The 18,746-nt window shown below is 47.4% G+C and overlaps 7 protein-coding genes across 7 annotated transcripts; 3 read left to right on the plus strand and 4 right to left on the minus strand.

The window, feature by feature from the left end:
* Nucleotides 1-216: 216 nt before the first annotated feature.
* I302_104853 (uncharacterized protein) lies at nt 217-1,277 on the minus strand (the record flags this gene model as incomplete). Its single annotated transcript, XM_019195647.1, has 3 exons — nt 217-498; nt 557-992; nt 1,084-1,277. 3 exons carry the CDS (start codon nt 1,275-1,277, stop codon nt 217-219), a joined length of 912 nt encoding a protein of 303 aa, XP_019042470.1.
* Nucleotides 1,278-1,698: 421 nt separating this feature from the next.
* On the minus strand, nt 1,699-3,979 carry I302_104854 (uncharacterized protein; the record flags this gene model as incomplete). The annotated part of the gene is made up of 11 exons (XM_065869949.1): nt 1,699-2,180; nt 2,498-2,615; nt 2,693-2,893; nt 2,965-3,107; nt 3,170-3,176; nt 3,260-3,265; nt 3,335-3,366; nt 3,435-3,531; nt 3,593-3,668; nt 3,756-3,875; nt 3,954-3,979. The coding sequence occupies 11 exons, from the start codon at nt 3,977-3,979 to the stop codon at nt 1,699-1,701; spliced, it is 1,308 nt and encodes a 435-aa protein (XP_065726021.1).
* Nucleotides 3,980-4,282: 303 nt separating this feature from the next.
* I302_104855 (uncharacterized protein) lies at nt 4,283-6,597 on the minus strand (the record flags this gene model as incomplete). Its single annotated transcript, XM_019195645.1, has 3 exons — nt 4,283-5,441; nt 5,519-6,066; nt 6,172-6,597. The coding sequence occupies 3 exons, from the start codon at nt 6,595-6,597 to the stop codon at nt 4,283-4,285; spliced, it is 2,133 nt and encodes a 710-aa protein (XP_019042468.1).
* Nucleotides 6,598-6,992: 395 nt separating this feature from the next.
* On the plus strand, nt 6,993-9,585 carry I302_104856 (uncharacterized protein; the record flags this gene model as incomplete). The annotated part of the gene is made up of 8 exons (XM_019195644.1): nt 6,993-7,021; nt 7,078-7,243; nt 7,318-7,569; nt 7,649-7,786; nt 7,870-8,019; nt 8,091-8,482; nt 8,649-8,766; nt 8,842-9,585. The coding sequence occupies 8 exons, from the start codon at nt 6,993-6,995 to the stop codon at nt 9,583-9,585; spliced, it is 1,989 nt and encodes a 662-aa protein (XP_019042467.1).
* A 231-nt stretch (nt 9,586-9,816) lies between these two features.
* I302_104857 (uncharacterized protein) lies at nt 9,817-13,834 on the minus strand (the record flags this gene model as incomplete). Its single annotated transcript, XM_019195643.2, has 12 exons — nt 9,817-9,842; nt 9,920-10,068; nt 10,223-10,517; nt 10,615-10,797; nt 10,884-11,073; nt 11,230-11,494; nt 11,590-11,755; nt 11,882-12,262; nt 12,515-13,294; nt 13,475-13,627; nt 13,687-13,734; nt 13,795-13,834. 12 exons carry the CDS (start codon nt 13,832-13,834, stop codon nt 9,817-9,819), a joined length of 2,676 nt encoding a protein of 891 aa, XP_019042466.2.
* Nucleotides 13,835-14,312: 478 nt separating this feature from the next.
* Nucleotides 14,313-15,337, plus strand: I302_104858 (uncharacterized protein; the record flags this gene model as incomplete). The annotated part of the gene is made up of 7 exons (XM_019195642.1): nt 14,313-14,350; nt 14,436-14,447; nt 14,548-14,637; nt 14,764-14,873; nt 14,944-14,974; nt 15,030-15,125; nt 15,274-15,337. The coding sequence occupies 7 exons, from the start codon at nt 14,313-14,315 to the stop codon at nt 15,335-15,337; spliced, it is 441 nt and encodes a 146-aa protein (XP_019042465.1).
* A 476-nt stretch (nt 15,338-15,813) lies between these two features.
* Nucleotides 15,814-18,673, plus strand: I302_104859 (uncharacterized protein; the record flags this gene model as incomplete). Its single annotated transcript, XM_019195641.1, has 13 exons — nt 15,814-16,158; nt 16,276-16,382; nt 16,454-16,485; nt 16,565-16,622; nt 16,689-16,828; nt 16,938-17,128; nt 17,231-17,290; nt 17,365-17,388; nt 17,454-17,540; nt 17,706-18,181; nt 18,271-18,327; nt 18,417-18,504; nt 18,572-18,673. 13 exons carry the CDS (start codon nt 15,814-15,816, stop codon nt 18,671-18,673), a joined length of 1,767 nt encoding a protein of 588 aa, XP_019042464.1.
* Nucleotides 18,674-18,746: the final 73 nt, after the last annotated feature.

Raw genomic sequence — 18,746 nt, forward strand, 5'->3', positions numbered from 1 at the left:
AATCATGATGTAACCATAGACTACCATATACGACAAACCTTCTTCTTCAACGCGGTAAACTGATCATTCTACAAAATTACTACAAAATTACTACAAAATTACTACAAAGCAAGAATACATTACTCTGATACAGGAGCATTGCTTGCTAAGCAATGCTTATTCATCAACCATCTACCCAGCCCGACCTAAATTGAACCATCAGCTTCGGTGATACCCTCATTGATCTAACGTACGTAGCTCCGCCAACACACGCTCAAATTCGTCCCCAACTCTATCCCAATCGATCTCATGTCTTTCCTTCACACCCGCTCGACTAGCTCTCAACAGCGCAAACTTCACGTCATCCGATAAACCCACAAAGTACTCGAAAGGTACAGCCGTAAGATCCAAACTGGCTTCTCCTGGAAGACCATCCCGCAGTATATCGAACTTGTTCTCCGTCTTCCCAGGTGGAGAACCATATCCTTTGGATTGTCTGCCCTCGTAATTCGGGGATGACTAGGACATAACGTCGATACAATCAGCAAAGAACGTGGTTTCGCTTTATCGAACTCACCTTCCTCCTCCTCCTATCTGGATCTTCAATAACCTTCCCAGCCCACGTATATTCCCCACCCCTCTTAACCGACTCCACCAACAACCTCTCACTTCCCAGCGCATCGCCGATCTTCAACCCCTTCGAAGAGGATATCATACCGTCTTCCACCCATGACCTCACAGCACCGCTCAGTACAGGGTAGAGGACCGTACATTCCCATTTCCTCAGGAACTCCACCAGGGTCTCGTATGCCTGGAAATAGATTGGGACGGTTGGGACGGGTAGTGGCAGGGAATAAGCGAGATGCAGGAATAGGGAGAGGGTTATGCCGTTCTCCAGGGTCGGGTCGATAAAGTGTATTTCTGGGATGTCATGGTTGGATGCAGAAGTGGAATTGGGGGAGGATGGTGGTGTTGGTAGAGCGTTGGGTTGAAGGGATGTGCGGAATATGTTACTGTATCGGCCGGTCCACTATCAGTCTCTATTTTACCTTCTTGACATTTTTGAACTGAGCTTGAGCTGAGCATGAGTCGAGATGCTCTCACCTGCATCTCCCCAATTTATTACCATGTACCCTAAACCCCAGCCCATCAGAACTGACCAACATCAGATCCGCATCGTCATATTGGAATGGCTCGTTGATGGGCGTCAAAGTGTCTTCAGAGATGGTCGATAGTTTACGAAGTGTCATGGCTTCTGCATTGGGTCTTCTGTGGTGAGCAGGAGGTGTGGATCGCATCTTGATGCTCATTATGCTTCTCGCTGGAGAGATGGATGAGGCTATTCTGCAAATCGATGTAAGATTGATCTGAACGAAATCAGACTAGGTTCATGGGTGCAGGAGCATGTGCATCAGCATTTTATCTGTGACAGACTTGCGCTATATACCTTTGATAGGTGTACTAAACTAGCTCGAAGGACTTTGATGAGATGTGAATCTGACTTTATGGATGATCCGTCCACCTCGGAAGTGGACTAGTCGAATACTATAAAAAGGGATACAAAGGATAGATACCATCACAACACACAAAGCAAACAATCAACATCCCTTAACTTTCCGATCGCATGTACAGTAATATAGTGGCAGTGAAAGTCCATAAATAATCATGCATAATATACAGTAAAGTAGATATGTACATACACCCGCACACCCTCAAACCCTACTCACCAGGTACATAATAATTATACCTCCCCTCATCTTCCCATGGTCTCCTCTGACCTCCCACAGCACTACCACCTTCCAGATCGGCCCACGATCCTGCAGTGACAGGTCTGACCTCCCACCCCTCACTGCCCCTTCTCATCCTTGGGAGCCTCTCACCGGAAAGTAAAGGTCCCTCGTTATGATCATCATAGTCCGATAGGTATATTTCAGGTGAACTTGATCTTGATCCAGAGGACATCGACCCGTATTCTCTCTCTTCGGTTGAAGAGTATCCTTCCATTGCACCATCGTGATCCGTATGGTTCGGTGGTGTACGTGAAGCACCTGATCTTGATCGAATCTGACTATTGGATGGTCTCAGATTGGGGTTGAACCCCTCATTACCATATACGAAAGGCGATGTACCGTTGGGGATAGGACGAGGGTTGGGTAATCGAGTTGGATCTTGAGGTGGCCACGAGTACTGGACGTGTGGATCTATAGAAGAAAATTTCAGTCAGCAATGTAAATCCGGGACCTACAGATTTGAAAATGACTACAGTCAATCTCACATCCTTACTTCTCGACATGGAATTGACCAAACTTACATCAAACCATGTCCTCATCACTTTTACCTCTACCCAATCTAATTCTTTCCTCCCCGTTCCCGTTTCCTGCACGTCCTGTACTACTACTCCCATTCCCTCTCACCACCTCATCACTGCTCCCATACCCGGTTGGTATAACAGGAGGAGGTCCACTCAAATCACGTCGCGGAGCAACTACATCCGCCCATTGATCGCCAGCCGACTCACCACCTGCATCAGGGTTCACGGGGAAAGACAACCCATCTCCACGCATGGGTTGAGGCCACATCCATAAAAGCGGATTTGGTCCCAAGACGGATTGGACGTTTTTCAGCACCCCGATGTTCTAACGTCACACTCATGATCAGCTTCGGCATCGATCTGGTACCCCTATTTGGTCAGCTGAGTTCATGATATACGCACATAGGGATATTTGATCTCCTTTATCTTCCCTCTCCTCACCAACGTAGCTACCTTATCCTTCTCCCACCCTTCTATAGTCGTACTATTCCCGCAAGCGAGGTAGAGATGGTACATGGAGAACATCCCCACGCAGAGCCAGACGGGCGCGCAAGCTGCAAAGTTGAACACGAGAAAGAGAATGTCGGAAAGCGTGGGTTCTTCCTAAACACCAGGAAAGGTATCAGCTGGACTGACGCATTCGGCGTGTATGTAAGCTGTAAAGATCGACGCACATGATAAGTATAAGACATGGAGAACACCCTCTTGACCATCATTAACAGATGATACGATGTTGCTATATCCACCCAGAGGAGGAATCGGATGAAATGACCTTGATTGTGGAATCCAACGCAGTTCGCTATCCATGGGCAGTGGTCTGAGGTAGGAATTAGCTTTAGAAGATTGTCTGTTTCATCGAGTGACGAGTGGGAGACTTACGGTCAAGCTATTGATAAGGCATGGTTCAAACGATTCCATATCAGTCCAGGTAACCTATCAGGGGCCATAACATCGATAAGGAGAACATACCTTGAGCTATGTACAATACAGATGATTGTCAGTGAGCGTAGCCAGTGATTTACAGACAGTGGTGTTATCACTCACAATACATGTCTTACACTGTCTACAATGATGGGCTATCAATTCAATAACAAATAGTCATCAGCTTTCTACCGAGCAGATGATGCTTGAACGACACACTCACCCCTTGGCGGTTTATAGTGTTCACAAGTCTTACAATACCTCGGAGCGTGATTCCCCTTCTTCACCTCCAATCCCTCCATTGAGCTTAGATTGGGTCTCTACAGACAATGCGATCAGCAGTTCATCTCTCCCTGTCCGAGAGAGAGAGATCGTACTCACCCAGCCAGTGGGAACGCCTCCGGGGGGAGTGATGACGCATAATCGGTAGTTCCAAAATACCATGAATACGCAGAAGCTAAGTTCTCGTATATCGTATATCAACATATAGCCATCATTTTCAATGTTACATCTTATGGACGGCAAGGAAGGTGGGACAGCTCACTTGAACGGGACCAGCAATCTCAACAGATCCACGCTGGCGACTCTACCGTACCATGGCCATATCACGAATATCTGGGACGAGAATGATATGAACGAGATCAAGAGGGAAGTACCTATGACCCTGTGATGCAGCATGCACAATCAGTTAAAAGTCGAAGTTGAAGACACTGAGTTGTGTGTGTAAGAGTGACTGACTCACCATGCTGTCCCCCAATCACGAGCCATGTCGATAGTTTCGTTGTACTAACGTACGTCAAGATCGAAACTGTCTACTATCGATAGATGATGAAGAGGTGAAGAAGAGTGCAACGAGATGTGGAATCACAAAAACCACCTCGTAAACGCGTGTCATCGAAGCGGTGCTCGCAGGCGGACAATGCCCGAAGGTCATCATCATCATCTGTGTCATCATCCAGTATACATCGTATGCGAGTACAAATACAAGCCATGACCTATCTATCTATATACAGGACACAATCCCAGACATAGACTTGACAATCATATATACACAAGGTCAGCCGTCCATGGTCATAACATCCTCATCCTCATACCCTCATCTTCCCCACCATTCCCATCCTCCTCACCCACACCCAAAGCTCGCTGAGCCTCTCTCTCCTCCTCCCAATCAATCCCTTCTCCTCGTTCCACCACTCTCAGATAATATTTCCTAGCAGCCTGACTCAGGCCCGTCGGTAGATTCGCCACCAGATCTCTTCGTCTTCTCTCTTCGTCGGTCAATCCATCATTCTCATCCGCTTCTTGTCGTGCTCCTCCATCCTGCTGTGATCGCGCAGCCTCACTCAAACGTTGATTCTCACCTACAATCACCCTCATCCTGCTTTCCCTTCGTCTTATGACCCTTGCCCTCAAACTCTCCCACTCGGGAACCAGCGTGATAAACCAGAGTAAGATAGGTAAGATCAACTGTGTCTCGATCCATGACGGTCGTGATCGAGGTTCAGGCAATAGTTCGTTGTTCCCTGTTAAGTTGGAAGGGGGTAATCGAAGTTGTCTGGAATCGGTTGAAAGGTGGAATCGAGAGATGTACGAAGTAACGTTTGACCGATTGATCCTAGGTAGAGTAGGTCGTTGATTTTGCGCTGCACCATTGGCATTGACAGGTGCAGGGGTAGGTGGTACTCGACCTTGAACACCAGGTGCATTTTGTCCCTGCTGCTGATCCTGCGGTTGATTCTCCCCTTGAGCCTGAGCCTGAGCCTGTCGGTCCCTCTGATTCCTCGCTCTGACTTCCCTTGTAACCCTGCTAATCTGACTCAACGCATCGATAATCCACCATCCGCTAGCTAAGCCCACAATCACCCAAAACCTATTATCATTCCACCTCATTCCCCTCGTCATCATCCATACCATCGCTGTGATCTTGAGGCCAGACCAGAACAAGTGAGGGATAACGGATACAGGGAAATAGGGGATTCGGATGTTGAATGTTCGTCGATAGATTACTCTCCTGTTCCCATTTCGATTATGACCTTGAGCTTGAGCTTGGGCTGCGGGACCGGGTTGAGGTTGAGTTGGTGTAGGTATGGGAGGGGGTATAAGGGATTGGTGGTATATTGGTTCGATCAGTGGGAGAAGTGTTGTGGTTCGTAGATAGATCAGAAGATGAACGAGTTGCGAGGGGTGCAGTAGCGACAGAGCAGGGAGCTGTAGCGTATATATTATACCACTGTATAATACAAGCAAGAGGACATCAGCTAAACCAACTCATCTCGAGGCAGTATTCACTTGTAAGGTAATACTCACTCTACCTCGACCTGGACTTTCTCCCCACTTTCGCTCATGCTCCTGCCCGTGGCAGTGGCCCACAACCCTCTGATATCTCTCTCTATTCCATCTCGCTTCCTGTCTTCCCAAACAGCTTTCAGCTCATCATCACTATCACCCTCAAAAGCGATCCGCCAATTCTCCCATCCTTCTTCTCTACTTTCCCTCTCTTTCACAAACACCCTAACTACAGAGATAATAGCTTCTCTAGCCTTCTCCTGCGCCAGAGTGGGATGAGGAACCATCTCGTCCCATTTCAAAGGGTTCATACCCAAGAGCTTGAACAAGTGATGACGCGAGGTGAACAGGAGATAATGAATCGTATCTCCCAGGGCTAGTGAGTTGGTATTTGTCGCAGAAGGAAGGGAAGGGGGTAAGAATGGTGTGGAAGGTATGGCGGCGGTGGTAGGTTGAGGGGGTAAAGGGAATTCTGAGAGATTTTGATGCATTATTCCTGATGTGGGTAGAGGGGTGACTGGGATTCGTCGAGCGACAAGATGCAAGACGTAGACGTATTCGGGATCGACCTGATATGAAGATAATCTGATCAGCGCTTCCATCACTTATCCTCGTGTCCTCTTCATTGCTCATGGATGTATGGATAAGGTCTCTCCATCCAGGCAAACACTCACCTTCCCGATAATATCCTGCAACGTCTCATCATCCCTAACAATCCTACCATGATATACAACCCTCATACCCTCCTTCTCCCATGTGCCCGCACCCTCAATCCTACCATGTATCAAATCCTCTTTGATAGATGATATAGTCTTATTAAGGGATAATGGCCATCCTTCCTTTCTCCTCGATCTGGATCCCCCTAAATCGCCAAATGGAGTTTGAATGCTGATCCGTACAGTGCCACTATCCCCATCGGATTGAGTGTAGGGAGAACGATGTCTCAACGTCGAGGAAGACGGAGAAGGTTCAGAGGGGTCAGCAGTGTTGGGTGCTGGTTGGTGGCCATGGGGATGATGGCGGAATGATGTGGTTAGTGTTGGCGAGGGCGGCGGGAGGGGGGAAGTGTCGCCGTTCGTGTGGTGCGGTTCCGGCTGCATTGTGGGCGGTGAGCCTTCAAGGCTGAGCTGATGAAGATGACTGTGTCGATCAGTCACCTGTGATACCTTGGATACAACTAAGATGGATTGGATCCAACGATGACAAAGAGGAAGAAGCAAATAACGAAGACAACATACACAATTGACGTGGAGACTAATTGTAGAAACGCAACATCACACCTCTCGATTGCACTTGCACCGGATCGAGTTATCGGATATCGCCGCCAAAGGGAATTACCATAATAGGTAACTTAGCCACGTGGATGGACCAATGATCAAAACAAATAGCATAGCGCGAATGCTTTTCCCAAGTTGAACAAACAAATCATGAATCATGATTGATCTATCCACTACATCATCAACAGCATCAAGGCAACAAGGAGAACACAGCGAAGATGACAGATCCAGTCATATCGCAGCACGAGTAAGCTGCCTCTCTCATCATATCAATATCCAGCTAACACGTCATCTATCTCGCAGCCCCGACACAACCGCATCAACGGTATTCTCAGCAGAGCTATCCACCATCAACTCGCAACTACTCAACCACGGCTGGACACAGAGACCCCTCGACCTCTCATCGTTGAGTACAAAGGATCATAATGAGGTGGTATCAGTGCTATTCGACCTTCTAGGATCGAGTGTGGTGAGCCCAACACCTTCCTTCTTAAATCCCTTGTCTTACTAATCCTGATGTATGGTATGGTATGGTGGGGATAGTCAAACGTCAATAACCTAGAAGCTATGGCAACCCGTCACAGAACGTTGCAGTATGAATATGAGAGGATACAGAAATCCAATAATAGCTTGAAAGTGGTCAATACCAAATTACAGCAGGAGACCAACGGGTGGAAAGTGCGATGCACGGAGATTGAGAAGCGGCTGAATATTGAGGAAGCGAAGATGAAGGAGCTGAGAGAGGAGGTACAGAGGGGTAGGAAGGCATTGGAAGGTGTTAGGGTGGCTGCTCAGGTGGGTGTTTGTTCAGGCTGAGATCAGCTGGAATCAAGATAATTCATCTCACACAGCTGATCATGTCTATGTGGCTTAGCACGAAGGCAAGAAGATCCAGTCGAAATTGGATAAAGCTCTATCACAACTTTCCAAGCAATCCGAAACCCCCCAACCGAAATCATCAGGCTTGGTGTTGCTCAACCCCATACCGGCAGGAAGGATCCAACCTATAAGTGTGAGCTGATACTTACGATTGATTCTTTCTCACAAGGGTTGAGGTGAAAACCAGCTGATTGATTGTACTTCTACATGTTGTAGTCTACCTCCTCGCCTTTGTTGGAACAGACACTGAAGGATCTCACGGAGATTCGAGAAAGTCTGCAGGAAGAGACCGAAGCATTCAGGACGGTTGTGGTATCTACTGGTAATGCTCTTAGAGAAGCACTGGCAGCCTCACAAGGTAAAGAGGTAAGCTTGGCTTCTCCTCACCTCTCTCACACGATCGAGATTATGCGTACTGACTCCGCCATAACCATTAGCCACCAGCAAGACTAATGCAATCCCAATTCTTCACCCTCAACACCACCCAACTCCGCCATTCCCATCTCTCAACATCGACCTTCCAATCTCACTCGTCAACCTCCCACCCATCCATCGCCAACACACGTCTACAATCGCTGATCACTGAGATCCGCAACAAATTACTCGACGATGCCCCCCCACCTGTGCCAGTACTGATCGATGGGATGTACGCGCCCACGCCGGAAGAGGTCGAGGAGCAGAAGAGGGTAGAAAGGGAGCGGGAGAGGATCAAGGGTGATCTGGAAGATAGGATTAAAGATCTGGAGGTGGAGTTGATCTGCGCGAGGAAGAAGGAGGAGGAGTCTAGGAGGGTTGTGGATGATATGGCTAGGAAGGAGTTGGAAGCTGCGTGAGTATTACTGAGCTCTCTCCTGAAATGATGTTTGGAGTCTTGAGAGATCACCTGGCAATATGGGATTTGTCGATGATGGGAATCCTTGAGCGCCATTTGGTCGTACTCCATGATGTTTTATATCGAACGACGAGCTGACTATATGTCGATTCGTCTGATGTAGGACCGCCAAAGGCGATATGGAAGGTATCTTGGCGAAGCAGCTCGACTTGATTGAGATAGAACGCAAAGCTATGAAAGAGGGTAAAGAGCGGATAGAGAGGGAAAGAAAGCAACTGGAGGTTAGTTCAGCTATCCCATTCGGATCTTCCTGAGACCCGTAGACCTGGGGAGATAGCTGACAGTCCCGACAATAGATCGAGAAGCAGACATTCATCGAGGAGAGGAAACAATCTGAACTAGATGCTATACTATCCATGATCCCCTCCACGTCACATTCCCAACCCCACTTGGACGACTCGCCTGAAAGTCAAGGAGAACAAGATCAAGAATTTGGTCTATCAATGAACATACCATCCTCACCAGGCCCATCAACATACCATCACCCCCACCTCCCCTCTTCACCATCCCCCTTGTCCCCCCTCCCGCACGGCAAGATACGTACCCCCAAAGCAAAGAGCCAACACACAGTAACATCCAACCGTCGCAAATCTATCAAAACGCCTTTATCGCGACTAGTCCTTGAGAAAGCTGTTCGACAACAAGCCAGAGAGTCCGGATCGAACGTATTAGGCGTAGAGAGGGGTCGAAAGACCAACCTTGTTTCTTCCACAGCGGGGAGGGGGATGTCACCTAGGAAAGGGAAGGAGCGATCTGTCTCTGGATTGGGTTTGGGTGTACCTTCCAAAGCATTTATGGGTGGAGGCATGGGAGGGAAAGCGAGGTCAAGTTCTGGTAGTTCCTCTTCTTCCTCCACTAGCAAGGGAGTTGGAGTTACGCCGATAACGACATCCACTCTCAGACCCTCTTCTGGAGCAGGGGCAGCAAGTCTACGGAGTTCCATGACTGCTAGTACGAGCGCAACGAGGAAGGTGGATTTGAGTAAAGTCGGGGGGATAGGTCCAATGGCTGCTAAGCGGGCTAAGGGGGTTTGGAGGTAGTGTAGAATGTAGAATATGTTATTTTGGGATAATATGGATTTCGTTTGTGCTGTTATGTGTTTATAATATCTGAGGATGCCAATTGCATTTCTCCTCTATGTGTAGATGGGATTGAAGGCAATGATGCATCTCATAATTGCTGGTTCCTCGTTGTCGTTCTTGTTGAAATGATATTTATCGCTTCTATCGAGTATATACATTATATAAGATCCAAGCTATCCCTACAGCATCCTATCCCAACAATTCAGTTACGACACCTATGAACCAACCAATAAATATTAGCGTCTCTTCCAAGGTGCACGAACAAATAGGATCTTGGGTTTGTCCGACTCACCTGCAGCTATCGTCTCCCCATTCCGTCTGATCAACACCCTACCCATCTCTTTGTTCTCCTGGGAAGTCTCGATAGGTATCCTCGCGTTGTTGTTCGAGCTTGACCGAAGAGCAATTTCCACGGTGGCTGTCATTCCTTTTTGTAGGACTCTGCGTACGTAGAAGTTGGATTGCGATCAGCTATATCCCTTGACCTTGAGAGGATGAAGGAGATAGAACGCAGAGAGAGGGGAAGACAGAAGGAGAGAGACCATCAAGTGAAAATGGATGTTAAGAACATGCGGATAGAATTGAAAACACTCACCTAGGATTCTTCTTCAAAACCTGCCCCTTCTCCATAACATTAACCAATCTACAAATAGTAGCAGGCAAATTCACAGAATGATGGAAAAGTTCCACAGAGGTACCAACGATAATTGGCGATTGCAGATCAAAGACCAATATCTGAGTGATAAATTTCGATACGAGCGGTACGGGCAGACTGGTAGGACAGAGGATGGTACCGATTGATAAGTTTATGGAATCTATGCCGGAGAGGTATAGGGTGACGTTTTGGCCTGAGACGGCGTAGGAAGAGGTGTCTTCGTCTACTTCGATTGCTGTGGGGGTGGAATCAGCTCGCCTCTTCTCTTTTCTTCTCTGACGTCTTTGGAAGAATGGGATATGATATTTGTATTGACACGCTAAACCACTCACTCCTCACTGTAGCAACTTCATCTCCAGGAACAGCCCTCAACCGATCCCCAACCTGTACAACCCCACTACACAATCTACCAGATACAGCCACACCCGACGCAATGGCAGTCTGACCTTTGAACACGTTCGACACAGGTATACGTAAGGGGCTGTCGTAAGGTCTCGAGGGGACTTCTACTTTATCTGTAGACATGGGACAAGCCACATCAGTTTACACTGGCTCAAAATAAGGTGCACACCCTAGCTGAATTTGGTGATTATCAACTCACCCAAAGCATTTATCAAGGTAGGACCAGTGTACCATTCTTTCAGCTCATCCACGTCGTTTTCTACGATATTTATACCCTCCATAGCGGCAAGAGGCATAAAAGTCGTTTTGGCAGAGGCGAATCCGGCTGAAACCAAGAATGGTTTAAGAGCTTCGACGATCTCTTCGTATCGATCTTGCGACCATGATACCTGTGCAGTTGTATAATAGCAAGATCAGTTTCGATTCCCATTCCCGTCTTAGTGTCCGTGGGAATCTTCAGTTGATTGAAAGGTCAGAAGGCTGCAACCTTCGCATATAAATAAATTGGAGTATCGGATATCGGGAGTGAAGAAGTATAAACCCACCAAATCCATCTTATTAACCCCCACAATAATCTCCTTAACCCCCAAACTCCTAACCAACCAAGCATGTTCCCTAGTCTGTCCACCCCTTTCGAAGCCCGCCTCGAATTCCCCCGGAGACCCATCAACAACCATGAGCGCTACGTCCGCCTGCGCCGCTCCGGAGATCATGGCAGGTATGAAATCTCGATGTCCGGGTGCGTCGAGCAAGGTATAGTTCCTGTGGGGGGTGGCAAAGTGCGTGGTGGCTATGTCTATTGTTACTCCTCTGAATGTAATGCATGGTCAAATCAGTACTGCTCCCGTACACAACTGCCACATAGAAATGGATTGGGGATGTCCCATTGATGGAGGATGACTCACCGATCACGCTCGTCACCCAACGCATCTAATCCCCATGCAAAAGCGAAACTACCTTTGCCAATCTTCTTGCTACCTCTTTCGTTGGCAGTCTTCTCCTTCTCAGTCAGTTCGCCTATATCGTATAGTAACCTTCCCATCAGGGTTGATTTGCCCGCATCGACGTGGCCTATTGTTTCAAAAATGACAAGTGGATCAGCTTCCCTACTTATTCTGTCATCGAACGAATTGGAAGGACAAGTCACGAGGGCACAGACTGAAGTCATATTGCCAACCTTATGACACCGCGACTCACCGACAACAATCAAACTGATATTCTTCTTCCCCGACTCCTCCTCCTCCCTCCTCACCTTCGCAATCAACTCCTCACTCTTCATCGCCAACGCCGCCCGTTCCTTATATTTCTCCCTCTCAGCTTCCAAATCAACCTCCTGCTCAAGGTGCAACCCAGCCAAATCCTGCTGAGCGACACTCAACGGACTCTTACTTCCACTACCTTTATTCGTAGGCGTGGTGGTACCCGAGGATCCAGCTTTGCTCGTACTGTTCACTGGCGAGTTTGGCTGAGTTTTGGGTTGAAGTTTCGATTTGGGTGTGGTACCTGTTTGAGTCCTTGGTTTACCAGGGAGGGAGGCTGATTTCTGAGTGGTGGATGCTGCTTTGGCGGCTTTAGCCACTGATTGAATAATCAAAGAGAGTCAGCATAAGTCAGTTTTTTTTATCAGTCGTCACGCAATCAGAATAAACAAAACCAAGATCAAAATCAAATAGTGAAAGGTGTCACAGCAGTGAAGTATATTGGTACAACGAATAGCATCTCAAACCAAAGTATTCTCTTTTCTATGATCATGTTTCATGTTTCATGCTTTAGGTTTAGACCCCGTTCCTTTCGCTTGTTTCTTGACTGTCGTATTGAGATCCGCTGTACCGGCTCTTCCTTGTCTCTTGCGAAGTACAACTTCATCTGGACTTTCTGCAAAGGCTTCTTCGAACCTCTTCGTCAAGGATGTGATATCGGTAGCAAGCGGTACATGTAGGTTGGTGACCTCCATCTCTGTTTTATGTGGGTCTGTGGTAGATGTCGAAGTGAGGATAGAAAAGAATGTTGAAGGTGATGAAGAGGATTTGACTTTGGGTTTGGGTGGTGTATTGAATGACGAGAATATGTCCGGAATATCGGAAATCGAGGATGAGGTGTTGGATGGTTCATCGATAGCCATCGTATCTTCTGATGTGGCCGTTGGTGCTGCTTTGGCAGAGAATTCCTCTCTTGCCGCTCTGGCTGCTGCCATCTTCTGAGCTAATTTCGATAGTGGTTTTGACGCAGCATCGGAGACCGGACTCTGGGTACCACTTGCCGGTGTAGATGGAGCAGGAGATTTGCTGGGTGTGACAGAGGAAGTATCGGTAGTTTGGGCAGCGGCAGCTTCCTTTCTCTTCTGAGCGAGTAGAGCAAGTTTGGATATTGGCTTTGACCCACTTTCGGACTGAATTGTCGAAGAGGTAGGTGCAGAGGAAGGAGCCGGGGAAGGTGAAGGTGAAGCCGAAGAACTCTGTTTTCTAGCCAGGGATAACCTTTGCAATGCCGTTAAGGGTGGTTGTGGGGAATCACTTGAGGATGATGAAGGTATTGAGGAGAAGAGGTTTCTAGGCCGGCGACGAGGTTGTTCTCTTGGTGTGGGTCGGAGTGAAGGATGGGGAGCTTCGCCTGATGTGGACGAAGCTCAGCCGTGTGTTCGTGCTTGATAGGATATATGATATATGATTGCGAAGAGAGAATACTTTTGGCCTGAGATGCTGGGTAGAAATGGGGCACAAAATATACAATGATACACGAAGACCGATGGAGACAGGAAATGCAGAAACAGACCAAGGAGGTCAAACTCACCTTTCTTCTCATAGTCCGTCCTCAACCAATGAACAGCCTTCTCCACGTCAAACCAATAATGCCATAGGGAATCGGCGATCGCATCATCCGATATAGGGGGTTTGATATCTTTCAATGCGTTTCTTGCGATAGGCATAGCTGATGCCATTTGAGCTGTCACAAAAATAAGTAAGCTTGTTGAGCATCTCTTTGACGTGAACTACTGAGCTTACCTTGTTCTTCTTGGGAGTAACCTTCCTCCTCTTCATCGTTCATCTCGTCTGTATCACTATCTCGTCAGCTGTCATCTCATCAAAACGGAGAAGAAAGGGACAATTGACCATCGAGATCCATGTTTCTTACGAATCTGTGTCTTGACATATTGTAGAGGTGTTCTCAGGTGACAGTATTCGATGTGATAGAATGCAGTATTTGATCTGTTGATAAAAGAAGATGGATGAGAGATATAACTTGTTCAGTTTTCCTTTCTCTTTCTTTTTCAAAGTGAGATCGGGCTCTACGCGGGGAAATGGTGACGTAGCGGAATGACATGGAGATGAACACGTTCTCCGCAAAAACCATAAGCAAGGCAGCATGGCAGCCGCGTGGCTTTTATCTGCTTCCGCTTCCGGCATTGATTATGTGCGTCGAGGTTGTGACGTGGACGGATTGGGAAGATAAGGCACAGCACAGTGCATACAGCATACAGAGTGAGAGTTGAATGAGAACAAGATATATAAACGTTGATCAACAGCCTTCAACAATCCTCAACATCCCTCAACGCATCTCAACTTATACTTCATCCCCATAAGACCCATTGTATCCCCTTAACAACCCTTACAGAGCAATACGAGCCAAAATGGAAGCTATCAGACAGAACCCAGCAGAGTTATTCAGGTGAGTCGCACAACTCTGTCCAGCTCATAGTTTATTCACCCTGTCAATTGATTTGGATTCAAGCTGATGCAGTATGTTGTTGTAGGATTGTGAATATGTAAGTCGAGTGGACCCAACGCTGCATACACACAGACGATATCGAACAGCACTTATAGTCTGTGCATGAACGATAAAGCTGATGGATGCATATCGTGTAGCGGAGTAGGAGGTTTCGCCGTAGCCGGAGGAATAGGTTCACTCATCAATCATTCCTTCTCGAGTATCATCATTGGTATATATGAAGTACTGTGAGTAGTATCACCTACAATCATATTGCACTATATCCACACTACCGACGTATTCAATCCCAATTCACCCCCCGCTATCAAATTCCCCTTCCAGAGAGAGTTGTAGCTGATAATGTTGCAACACAGTATCGGGGCACTCATCATCTTCCTTGAGATCCGAGCACCCACAGAAGAACACAAAGCATTAGTTCACAAATATGCAAGTTTCATGCATTCCTTCATCGGACGAGGTGTCTGTGAGTTTTGAACCTTTCTAAACTCCCTATGTATCCTGTCAAGTAAATACTGATGATTGGTTGGATATAGTCTACCTCTTACTCGGTGTTCTTATGCTCAAGTAAGCTGCTTTCAGGATTGTGATTCTCAACCAACATCAGCTGATATTTGTACAGTTACTACACCATCCTCTACGTTTGCGGTACGGTCGTAGGATTTGTGGGATTAGCATATATCGGGTTGAACTTTGTTCAGATGTTTGAAGCGCCTTCGTGAGTCATTCATCGGCTCGAACTCAATTTTTGACCCAATCGCGCAGACGAGGCCTCGTTGTTCCACCTTTCCCATCATTAATGGTCCATGTCCATATGACAATAGCTGCTTGTGGATCAGATCGCTGACGGCATATAACACTTGTAGGACTATGCAACCTCCCAACACTGATCCTGAATCCCAACCAGTCTGGCAAGGACCTACCGAGTAGAGAACATCACATGTGCAGAGCTAGACCCTCTCCCTAACAATTCCGATTATCTCGCCTAGCTGCTCTTCTCCTGTTAGATGGAGAAGTTCCCTTGTCTATATGTCTTGTTGATACCTTTTCACCCGTATAACACCTTGCAATTTACCAATAAAATAGATTTTGGCCATCAATTAGATATCAATGAGAATGCTTATATACCATTAAAAAGAGAAGAGAAGATTTGCGATGAATTGATTATATCCCATTGATCTGTTGATGTTACCGTTATCTATTCCCGAATCCGCTTACGGTAATGACCGCATCTCAGATGGCGTGGTACCATCGGTCAAATCCGTCAATCCCGTAGACCCGTATCTAAGCAAAAAGGTCTTAAGTCTAGTCGTATATAAACATAAGAGTACTCGTACTGATCGCACTGCTTTATCTCTATCCTTACCTCTATCACCTGAGCTTAGTAAACGTCCCAAGAAAGCAACATGTCCGAGAAATCCCTGTCCACCCCTTCCCCCTCACTCCCTCTCCCCGCCCATTCCTACGCACACGGGATCAAGCGCAAATCACAAAACCCCAAGATCCTCCTCGGTGTGCTATTCCTCCTAGCTACCTTGTTCAATTTCGGTCCATCCATCTCGTCCCTCAATCCACTCAAGAACGACTTGGGGTTCGTCGATGATGGCAGATGGGAGGACCAATTCGACCAAGGTGATTTGGATAAATGGTCGAAATGCCCCGGACAGCCTAAGGCGTTGTTTCCTAATTCCACTTGGGAATTGAGTGAGGAGGAGAAGAAGAGGGTGGTAGATACGTTCTCGAAGGCTGTTGTGAGTCTCTCCTTCACATCATACCCCATGTACTCATGAGCAGACGAGGACAAGGGCAAATGTTCTGCAGTAAGAAGACGTCATGTGGTCAGGTAGGTGCTGATGCAACTCTCGCAGCAAATCCCTACTGAGTCATTCGACGATAATGGAGAACCCAACGAGGATCCAAGGTGGAAACCGTTCTTTGATTTCCAAGCGTGGCTGGAAGATACTTTCCCTCTTGCGTGAGTCTTATGCTAAGCTGCTCTCGACACATGCCGTCAGTCAGTCCAAGCTGATCATTGTGGGACTCTAGTCATACAACAGCCAAGATCGAGTATATCAATAGTACGTAGTCAGCTAAACGACCAACATGGTTCATACCCCTTGAGCGTTAGCCAAAGCTGATGATCTGTCCCGTGCATAGCTCTTGGTATTCTAGCCACTTTCGAGGGAAGTGATCCATCTCTCAAACCATTATTACTGTAAGTGGTTCACTGTCCTCACACACATATACAATATGGAAGCTGATGGTACCCAATCAACCGTAGCATGTCGCACTATGATGTCGTCCCTGCTCCACCCAGTACGTTCGACAGATGGACCCACCCTCCGTTTTCGGGGTACAACGATGGCGAGTACATCTGGGGTCGAGGAGCAGGCGATGATAAGCCTTTACTAGTTGCTCAATGTAAGTGAGCGGTTTTCCCCGACCATGAGATTCCTCCAAGGATTCTCAAAGAAAGGACTCGTCGTCATGTCTTCTGTTGAGATTGATTATCTGATACTTCCGATTATAGGGGTCGCAATAACCAACCTCCTCGAGAAAGGCTTCAAGCCCCGCCGAACTATCATCTTCTCTCACGGCAACGACGAGGAAGAAGTCTTCGCGCGAAGGGGTCAAGGGCACATTGCTCCGTTCCTCGAAGAGAGGTACGGGAAAGATGGGTTGTTGATGGTCATTGATGAAGGTAGTGGGTTGATCGATGATGTGAGTGTATTCATCGGAATGTGCGGGGCGACTCTTCCGCTTGTACTTCGTATACCGTCTTCTACGTAGGAAAGCAAAGCTGATGTTCGATGAGATGGTCAGTTCTACGGCGCACCGTTTGCTATTCCCGGTATGGGCGAGAAAGGATATATGGACATACTTGTGAGTTTAGTTTTTTGCTTGGCTAAACCTGGTGGGCGACGGATCAACAGCTAATGTTATCTCTCACGCTACAGATCTCAGTCGGTACTGCTGGAGGTGTAAGTATCAGCTAGGCAGTACGGAATAGCTAACTCAGCTAACGACGGGTGTGATCGTCGCTTAGCACTCCTCTGTACCACCTGCTCATAGTGGTATTGGTATTATGTCACAAGTCGTCTCCGCTCTAGAAGATAACCCTTTCCCTACCAAGGTGAGTTGCTTCTCTTCACGATCATCCATACATCGGATCAAGAAGCACAAGGTCCAGTTCGAACATCTCAAATATTTGAATCTTTCATTGGACTGCTCCTCAGCATAAAAATAAGTAACCAAACAAAACTTCGATGTCTCGTGCTAATCTCCAACACCCTCCTAGCTCACCCCCGCCTCACCCCTCCTAACATCCCTAGAATGCGCCCTCTCCCATTCCCCCTCCCTTCCCTCGCACTACTCCAAGCTCCTCAAAAACGAAGGACCCAAATCATTCCCCAAGCTCGCCAACGTCCTAGCTAAAGAGTCGTTGCAGAGAAAAGCAATGGTAGGAACCACAACAGCCGTAGACGTAATCAACGGAGGAGTGAAAGTGAACGCCCTACCTGAGGTGGTAGATACCCTTATCAACTTCCGAATAGATTTCACAGAATCTATCAATTCCACTCAAACCCATGTGAACAAGCTTGTCTCCCACATTGCCAAACGGAACGGATTGACATATCATGGTTTCGAGGGGAAGAAGAAAGAGGAGTTGGGAGGGAAGTATATCTCGGTGGAGTTGTTGGGGTTACCGCTTGAGCCTGCACCTAGGACTCCGGCCGAGGGTGGGGTGTGGGAGTTGTTTGCGGGGACTGTCAAGTGAGTTTGATCTCTGCTCTAATCCCTGGGTGCAGAAGGGGATGACATAAAGGAGATGGTGGTTATTGATGTAATTTGCCATCTGTTAGGGCCGTTGCTCCTGGTCCTAATGGCGAGGAACGAATCGTTACTCCATATGCCTCAACGTGAGTGCTGTAACGCTGATATCTTCACATTTGCACTTCAAGAAATGGGAAGTCCAAGCTGATCTTGCTCGTTCTGATGAAATGTACAGCGGAAATACCGACTGTAAGATGTACTACAACCTCACCAAGAACGTCTATAGGTTCATGGGATCCCCCGCTTCGGCAAGTTTCAACGCTGTGAGTAATCAATCATCCCGTCACTTGCTACACCCCTTCGTGTTACTTGCTGATCTTGCTTGCATAGCACACCGTCGACGAGAAATTCGCCATTGAGGGGTATTTCCAAATCATCAAATGGGTTCACGCTATCATCCAGAATTCTGATTCGTATGCTGGTGAAGAGTAAGAATAAGTCAAGCAGGAGAAAGAAAGTCATTTGGTGGTGTTGTCCAGTGAAAGCGATGGAGGAGAAGCGCAGT

The sequence above is a fragment of the Kwoniella bestiolae genome, chromosome 3 (assembly GCF_000512585.2).
Source record: "Kwoniella bestiolae CBS 10118 chromosome 3, complete sequence".
In the NCBI taxonomy this organism is placed as follows: Eukaryota; Fungi; Basidiomycota; class Tremellomycetes; order Tremellales; family Cryptococcaceae; genus Kwoniella; species Kwoniella bestiolae.